This window comes from Meleagris gallopavo, chromosome Z (assembly GCF_000146605.3).
Source record: "Meleagris gallopavo isolate NT-WF06-2002-E0010 breed Aviagen turkey brand Nicholas breeding stock chromosome Z, Turkey_5.1, whole genome shotgun sequence".
NCBI lineage: Eukaryota > Metazoa > Chordata > Aves > Galliformes > Phasianidae > Meleagris > Meleagris gallopavo.
The window spans coordinates 200,369-209,326 of record NC_015041.2 but is presented as its reverse complement, the minus strand read 5'-3'; the positions used below and the strand labels follow the sequence as shown (position 1 = coordinate 209,326).

The window sequence follows — 8,958 nt, the reverse complement described above, 5'->3', positions numbered from 1 at the left end:
AAGTTTAGATTTAAACCTAGAAAGACAAATTCTCACCTGTTTTTGTGTTGCTATAAAAACTCCTTTGAGTTTTAGATTTTATTTTTCAAGTTACAGAAAAAAAAATAAAAATCCCCCAAATCATAATGCAAAGAGCAACCAGAAAACAATATTTTGGAAAAGGTAAAACAATTTGGGAGTCCAGTTATAACAACTGTCAACCATTTACCTCGTTTGCTAAAACTTGGGCATACTCAATATCCAGTTCGTAAAGTGTTTCAATGTGGTCACTTGTGAATGCTATGGGCACCAACAACATGTTCTTCTTTCCTCTTTGGCACAGTCCTTTAATTGTCTCATCCGTCTGTGGACCAAGCCAAGGCATTGGCCCAACCTGGGAAGAGGGAAGAAACAAACCTCAATAAATCACTCTTAGAAAATGCACCCATGTTTTTCTTTAGCCGGACAACTCAGATTTTTAATAAGGAGTCAATTATTGCTATGTCTCTGCTTTTGACTCCCTCACTTTATCTGTTAGGTTTTACAAAGACATACCATCCCACTGACCACCCATTTAAACCCCTCCCAAAAGACACCCTGGGTTGGTCTTAAAGGAGACCTCAACTGCACTCATTTCCCTGGCTTTGCAAGACGTGAGGAATCAGGATGCAACGAATCCACTGAGCTATCCATGACGTGTTTGGTGCTGATGTGCTATAAGATGCAACTTAAAGAACAAAACAACACTGGCATGGGAGTGCCAGTACCCTGAGATATACAATTACTTGTAGTGCACGACTGTGCTAAAACTTCAGTTCCTTCTGATTTGCAATAGTAATAATAAATGTGAAATAACGCAAGAAGTCTTCATCAAGAATAATTAGGCCTGTTTGGATTATGTGCTACCATTGTTAAGAATGTTTATTTCACAAGGACAATTTCTGAAAAATTGCTCCAAGGTCATCTTAAAGTAGCAAAATAAATCCAGTGAGTGCTCAATTCTTCCTTCCAACAGAGGAAAAAAACCCAAACTGTGTGTTATGAAATCATGGGACATATCAAAAATTTACCTCAGATTATGCAGTGTACCAAAGAGGCAAGAAACTATGGATGAAAAATACTTGGAAAAACTGATTTGGGGTGCAAGGCTGTGACTCTGTCCTAGCAGAAATACAAGCTGGCAGCATTGCTGTCCCCAGCACCCACCTTGGACTGCCAGACGAGCCGGTAGGGGTTGGAGTGGTTCAGCTTCTCCATGACTCTCTGGACAGTAGCTCCTACTTCTTGTGGATACGGATCACCACGGTTCACCACCTTCAACACATCAACACCAGAGCTTTTTCTTCCAAGGAATGCGTTTATGTCATTCCTGCCCTTACTAAGAGTGTGGGATGGTGGTGAGGACACAGCCAGGGGCACCAGGGTTTGGCTACCAGTGTCCCCACAACCCCCCCTACCCTGACAAAGGAACTGCGTGGCACTTCTGCAAGGGTGGTTTCACTGTGCCTCCCTGCCAGCTGCACACCTTCCAACTCAACTCAGACAGCAAGAAACGTATGGATGTGGTATTTGGGGAGATGGTTAGTGGGCATGGTGGAGATGGGGTGGCAGTTTGACTTGATGATCTTACTCTGTTTTCTAACCTTACTGATTCTACGGTTCTAAAGATTCTGGCCTCATGGTCACAGAGCAGTAACTGATGTAACTCACAGACATAGGGAGCGAGTGGGCTGAGAAAAGGATGACGACGTCTTTCCTCTTGTCAGGTGGAAACAGGTCCAGTTCCTTCTGTATGTGATCGGCAAAGCACTGGTCAGGAAACAAAAAGGCAGAGATCAGGAATTGCTTAAAGTTAACATGTGCTCACAAATGAGACAGCAGCTTCCACACGCCAGGCTGCCTTAGAAATGTCCTAATTCCTAGAAGCATCTGACAAACAGACATATCCGTGTCTATCTTTGATACAGGCTAAAGCAGGAATTCGAGCTGATGGCCTCTAGAGGTCCCTTCCTGCCAACTCTGCTGTGATAACACGAATACTTCCGGACAAAGTGGTCACTTTCTCAAGTTATCACGCCAAAACAGCGAGCATGAAATATCCATCCAGCTTTGCACAGATCTGTACCTGAATGAGCAGGGGATGTGTGGGCCATCGGTCAATGATACTCCACTTCATCTTTGGCTTCTTCCCCTGTTTATTGTAGTAGCGATAAATAGCATTTAAGCTGCTTCCTGAAATACAGAGAATTAAGAACAGAAGTTTGTCCACGGAATCAGCAGACTGTCAGATGATAGCAGTTGTGTAGGAAAGCACTGTAATATTTTAACACGCTATACATGTTTTAAAGGCAACTCTAAATCACAGCTGAGAGCATCAGAGCAGGACAAACATCTTATAGCCGAGAGTGACTTGCTAAATCATTCCTTAACCAAAGAACTTGGAGTTTCCATGGAGAAACTTACTCAGAGGTGCTCCCCGGTTTCAGTTTATATTATCCTACAACAAACATAAAGCTATCCTGAGCTAAGAAGTCCCCACATGAAATTCAGAATGATATTAAACACGGAAGACCTTAAAGCCTACGGAGGAGGTCTCTCACAAGCTCTGACCTGTGGTGGAGCAGCTGTACTGCGGGTACTGCGTGAAGGCGATGGCTCTCTCGATGCCGTCATCCTCCATCTCCTCAATTGCTTCCTCTGTCAGAGGGTGCACGTATCGGAAGCCAATGTAGTACTTGTGGGGTGCTGCCAGACAAAACAGGAAGAGAAACTGCAGGAACAGCATCTGCCAATACCTCCAAGTAAATAACTGCTAGCTAACAAGCACGGTGTACAGAACCAGACAGACTTATGTAGATGGAAAAAAACGAGACAGAGTTCTACTTCCTTGCCTCCAGGTAACCCTTTTAAAAAGCAAAGTTTAAGCTAAGATGATGCAGAACTGCCACTTGATGCATCTGCATCAGCTGCCACCCTGGTGAGCCTGCTCTGTCTGCCAGCCCGCCAGGGTGCTCAGGAGAGGCACAGATTCTTCCATTTCTGGTTAGTTTGTTTTTCACCAAGATATTTGTGCCTTTAAACACTTCATTTTGGAGGCAATCCTGTCCTCTCTGAGGACATTTCAGGTTTTTCCATTTTCCAACTCTAATCTTTAGGGTGTCAGCTTTGGGGTTTTTTTGTTTGCTTTGTTTTAAGTGAAGGACAGAGGCTTCTAGAACAAACCCAAAGTCTCTTTTTCATAGTTTCCAGGTCACTAGCTCTGAAAAAACCTGTAACAGGTTTCTGAAAGAAGCAGACGTCCTGTGCTTGTTCTGCACTCTGTAGGCTTAGGCAGGATTCAGAAAGCAGGTTTAGCCGGCCCCAGCTCTTTGCAGGAGGCAAGAGAGCTCCCAGCTGGGAGAAGCTGCAAGTCCTGAGCTGCCTTCAGGTCACCTGAGGGGTGACCCTGAGCATATTTAAATGGTATTAAAACCGAAACTCCGACAAACTAGAGCAAAGATATTAGGAGTTTAACATGGGAAAGGAGACGTGGGGAAAAAAAAGATGATCAATGTGGGAACTTGTTGCAATACCCTCACGTTGCTGCGTTCTGTCTTGGATCACAGGCAGCAAAGGGCAGCGTTTCACACGTGTAAAACATGTGTACACATGTTCAATTTGTTGTTACAGTTGGAATCAGGATTATATGACAGCCCCTTCAGCAAAGAGCTGCCAACCTAAGCAGCATCTTGGTCCCCCCCATCTTGGGAGCTTCCATTCTGCTGACAAGGGAATCTCAGCTAAAATACAGCTTGTAAGGAATAACAAGAACCCTTAAATCTGAAAACAGTGAAAAAGGCAAAATGCATCTTCTTGAAGTCTAATTACCATCGCAAGACATTAGCCTATTTGATACCAGCACTAGACAAACAGACATGGATCTTCCTGTCATCATATTCATGTGATTTATTCCTACAGACCACTGAGCCTACCCAGCCCTGTTCTTTGTGAGCAGAAGAACTCCTGTTTATTTTCAGACTGCTGTCTGTAACAATAAAGCTTCGTTTTAAAATTATATTGTTCCCAGATGACATTGGTGAGGCTGTTTATTTATTACTTGATCTTAGTCCCATTGCCAAAGTGTAACGTGTCAAACATATCCCACGAGTCAGTGCATCAGCAGACTGATTTATGTGTGTAGAAGGAAACTTTACTGAACCTGTCTAGCTCGAGCTCTTCACCAGCTGCAAATACACAAATTACTGCAAACTCCAGCCTCACCAGAAGGCCAGATCAAGGCAACAACAGCGTGCAGTATACTACTTTTTCGCCACGAGCTTCATGTCTCATAGTCACAAGCCACAAGTTACTCATTAACAGGGCTCAGGGCTGTGAGCAGTGCCCTGACACAGTGCTAACATGCACAGCTCAGCTTGGATGCACACCTGGTTCAAGCTGTTCTGAAGCAGCACAGTGTTGGTATCACGACCAGGTTTCTCAAAATGCTCAAGGGAATGGCTGGCACATTCAGTATTTAAAACTGCAATTACCACTGGGCAAAACCCAAAGTCTTTAAATGAATTCTCAAAGGTAAGGGCTGCAGAGAGTCAGGCATGACTGTGCAAAAACCGTCAAACAAAAAAGTAAGTGGGAGTGGTACACTGAGAACAGCAGATAAACTTTGTGAGCCTTATCTCCAGAACCCGTTGCAAGCCTGACCCTTCAAGGGCTGCAGCTGCTAGAATACTGCTGCCTTCCATGCCACAGAAGGGGGCATGCCTAGCTTCAGGCTTTGACTGTCCTTGCAGGGACTACAGTTGGAATTGAGAAATAGCATCTGAGTGGAAAAACAGACCAAATACCATCTGAATGAAGGCATCAGTGACATGCTGCATGCTGAATGAATGGGGAATTCTGTCCTGGCCTTTCAAGAGTATTACTTTTCACCCTCCAGACACAATTAAGATGAACAAACAAACCCCAATCTCCTACTTCTAGCCCTCTCCTATCCAAGTCTGAAGAAACATGCTCCACTAAACAGCTGAGAATCTGGGAATGTATGTGGTCTAACACAGAAGGTGACTCCCTGACACACCAACATCATGCTTCCAAACATTTTGGAAAGTGCATGCAGAAGGCAGCCTGCAGCAGCAATGCTGTACAGCTGCTGAGCTGAAGAGAATAGAGAGCTCTTTTCTTTGGCTCCTTGTACTCCAGCAATTTTTCCAATACAAACGTTTAGTGCTCCTATTGGAGTGGCAGGATGAGAAGTATTCTCTGCAGCTGACACATTGGTGAAGAGCACAGTGGGTAGCTCAGTGATCTCATTAATTCCTTCTGCTCTCAAAGCCTGCTTGCTGCCTCAAGAAAAAGCATGTTGCAAAGGCCTTCATGAACAGGGGTGATCCCCAGATAGCTCATTTCAGGCAGCCCAACCATTATGGCCCTGCCTTTCCGGCTTGTCACAGCAACGATGCTTCACTCTGTCTGTCCCACAAGAGGTCAGGCACAATACAGAGTACAGCCACTGTGCTCATCCTGCGACATGGATGCTGAAGTGTAGCTAAACTTGTACAAACTCCACCACAAGTGAGTTAAAAGTGACTTGTGTGTCAACTTTGTTGGGAGTTTTAGGGAAAAGCAGCTGAACACAGCTGCCCAGAGAAGCTGTGTGTTCTCCAACCCTGGAGGTGCCCAAGGCCAGGCCGGAGGGGCCCTAGGCAGCCTGATCGGGTGGGGATCAGAATTGCTGGCGAAGGTACTATCTGCTTCTACCCACATCAAGCTATTAGGCCTTATCTCCTGCTCCTCAGGTGGGGCTCTCCACTATCCCTCTGCCAAGCCCTGCAGAGTTCAACCACAAAACCTTATCTTTTCTTCTTCCTTGCTCCTGAAATGGGGCCTATCTGCTGTTAGGTCTCCTAGACACTATTAGCAGTTACAGATTCAGGCAAGTTTCGAGAGCTCTAAAGCAACCCAGAGAGAAATCTCAGAGGAACACAAGACAGACCCACACCTTTGCAGAACTGCTCTGGACTCCTGACCCCCTCTCATGCAGCCCCCTGTCTTTTCAGCTCAGGCTGGCACAACATCAACAGCCAGGATGGACATACAGTTTTACTCTGTGGGTGCAGACATTTGCTGTCCCAAATGACCATCATTCTCACTGTGTATCTTCATAAATAACCACAAACCTCCACCTTCTTTATGAGTGAGAACTTCACTCCATTTCTTGTCCCCTTATCAACTCAAATGAAATACACTTTCCTTTCCTGTCATACAAGGTTCAATCACTTCTCTCTAGGGCAGACTTCTTCAAGTTCAAGTAGAGTCTGCACCTTGCATTTGTGAAAGCACGAGCTGAGACTCCTGTCACCTGTTTTCAGACATCTGAAAGCTAAGTGCTTGGTCTATGATAGTCATCCAGGTTTCTTTCCACAACAAAAGGAGTGAAATAAGGGTGCCTTTGGCAGGTGAGCTCCTCTCTCTGACAGTGAGCTTGAGATGCACTGAACCACTCTCTATATGCCCTACTCTCTTGATAAGACAAGGAAGGAGCAGAGGCCAGAAGTTCAACTCTAGTGGCTGCAGTTAGCAAGATGAAATGTGTTAGAGGAATCCATGGGTGGCTATAACCAGGGCAGCTTTGAAACTCGTCTACTTTGGGCAGAGAGGAGGCAGCTGAACCACAGTACGCACTGGATCCAGCTGGAGAAGATGGGTGCACATCTGGCCGTTAGCTCATGGTGCTACACTGCATTACAGTGGGATGGATGCACACTGACAGCAGGCTGCTCTCTGAAACCAAAGCCACCAGCAGTCACAGCAGTGACTACAGCACAGAATTACACCTGCATGTCTGTGGACCCCATGTTTTTGTGTATACTGAAAATAGGAACGTCTGCACTGTGATTTCCTAGCAGGACTGAGAACACTTTACACTCACGATTAAAGCTGAGAAGCAAAAGTTGCTTCAGGGACTCATACTTAGAACACATCAGGCCAAAGAAGCTGTTAGAAAGCAGAGAGGGGTGCAGAAGTACCGGTCTGAGGAGACATGCTGTCCAGCAGTTTCACCATGCCTTCTCCCTGCACCGCCGTCCACTTCTTGATAGGTGACCCACCTCCAATCCTGCTGTACTGCTCCTGAATTCGTGGTGTGCGGCGTTTAGCGATGAACGGTGCCAATTTACTGAAGCATTCAGAAGGGATCCGTGTTAATGTCACTACCCTGGCATCCCCAGCCCCTTCTCCAGACACATCTGCTAGAGTGGGCAATGTCCCCAACTTATAAACAAAACAGCACTGCATGTCTAATGTTCTATTCCATCACCCTTCCAAACCTGCTAGATGACAGCAAACCACAATCTGCAGACTAAAGAGATTGATCTTGGCACACTTTTTTCCCAGAGAATTACAACACCGTTCCCTGCACCAAAAGGTCCAAAGATTGAGCAGCCCCAATAAATGCAAACATAAATTAAACTACAGTTTAATGTCAGAGCCAAGCACTGAACAGTGACTGTAACACACAAGTTCACAGCATTCCTTACTTTTGTGCTGGAAGTGTCATGAGGTCCCGGTCCAGGAAGAGGCGCAGTAAGAAGTCATGTACATCATCCAGCCTTTCTGGACCTCCCATGTTTAACATCAGGATTCCTGTTTTAGGTTTCCTATGGAAGAAAGAGATATTTCAAATCCCAGTGATGTACTGTTTGTTTTTTTTTTAACTGCGAAACAGTCAGCCTGCCTGTCAGCACATCTTTTGCAACATCTTATTTAAAGTTCACACTTATGAAACAAATGCGAACAACAAATATGAGCAGCCTGAGAACAAATGATCACTGTGAAACACTGAGATTAACTGGAAATGTACAGAGAAGATTCTCTCAGCTGTCGTGGTAAGTTCTTTACAGAGAGAGTGGTGAGGTGCTGGAACAGCTTGCCCAGAGAGGCTGTGGATGCCCCGTCCATCCCTGGAGGTGTTCAAGGCCAGGTTGGATGGGGCCCTGGGCAGCCTGGGTTGGTCTTAAATGTGGAGGTTGGTGGCCCTGCATGTGGCAGGGGGTTGGAGATTCGTGATCCTTGAGGTCCTTCCAACCCGGGCCATTCTGCGATTCTGTGTGGTAAAGGAAGGGGCAGAGCATTGCCCAGGGGTCATCTCAGCTGAATGCCAGCCACAGTGCAGACCAAAACACACAGCACCTCCTGCAGAACGCAGGACACGTGTCAACACTGCTTTGTCTTCCATCCGGGGAAGGGACACCTCGCTCTCAAAGCAGCGAGAGAAGCAAAACCTGGCTGTACATCATGAGCTGTATGTGAGGCCAACACGTGGCCGACAGCCCCATTTCCATGGGGGTTCCCAAGCACAGCTTTGCAGTTTCTGAGGCCTTTGGCTTTCATGAGACGGGCACCGAGAGTCTGGCAAGCCAGGTGGGCACACGACGAGCCTGGGGCTGTCCTGGTGGGCCGAGACTTTGGCTTCTGCTGTCCTCCTCCAGGAGGATTGATGAGGAGGCAGGAACCAGAAACCAGAACAGCAATGTTTGCTCTGTGCTTCCTGCACTGCCTTACCGCAGACCTGCGCTTCATTCTACTCAGCAGAGAACAAACACACGGGTCTTTGTCCCGCAGGCAGCGAGGCTCAGGGCATTCAGCAGCAGTGACACAAGCCAGACCCATCCCCACAGCCGTTCTTTTTGCTACGCAACCAGCTGCACCACGCAGGCTGGGCCACTCACCCCACAGACAGCACAGGGTCGTGGCTGTGCCACCTGTGGCCCTCGGCAGACTTACCGTGTTTCTGGCTCAGCCTGGAGCTTGGTGCTGGGCGCCGCCGCAGCCACTTGCCCCCTCCAGCGCAGCGGGACCCCCAGCTGCCTGCCGCCCACCACCACTGCAGAGAGACAACGGCACATCGGTGAGCTCAGCCCGCACGGCGGAACTCAGGAGCTCGCTCAGGAGCCCGGGGAGATGGGGAAGCCAGCAGGTGAGGCC

The 8,958-nt window shown here is 47.1% G+C and overlaps 1 protein-coding gene across 1 annotated transcript; it reads right to left on the bottom strand.

Moving 5' to 3' along the window:
• Positions 1-181: 181 nt before the first annotated feature.
• FECH (ferrochelatase) lies at positions 182-8,889 on the bottom strand. The gene is made up of 8 exons (XM_010725123.3): positions 8,758-8,889; positions 7,512-7,631; positions 7,002-7,150; positions 2,590-2,724; positions 2,105-2,211; positions 1,690-1,788; positions 1,186-1,293; positions 182-373 (listed from the first exon to the last, which is right to left on the bottom strand). The coding sequence occupies exons 1-8, from the start codon at positions 8,877-8,879 to the stop codon at positions 197-199; spliced, it is 1,017 nt and encodes a 338-aa protein (XP_010723425.1). The 5' UTR covers positions 8,880-8,889; the 3' UTR covers positions 182-196.
• Positions 8,890-8,958: the final 69 nt, after the last annotated feature.

What these genes read in the sequence shown, in the direction of transcription:
- FECH (XM_010725123.3), bottom strand. Translation starts at nt 8,879, where the DNA reads ATGTGCCGTTGTCTCTCTGCAGTGGTGGTGGGCGGCAGGCAGCTGGGG. An exon ending in ATGACACTTCCAGCACAAAA is followed by an intron (nt 7,151 to 7,511) that starts GTAAGGAATGCT and finishes TGAATGCTTCAG; the next exon opens with TAAATTGGCACCGTTCATCG. An exon ending in GTACAGCTGCTCCACCACAG is followed by an intron (nt 2,212 to 2,589) that starts GTCAGAGCTTGT and finishes TCTGTATTTCAG; the next exon opens with GAAGCAGCTTAAATGCTATT.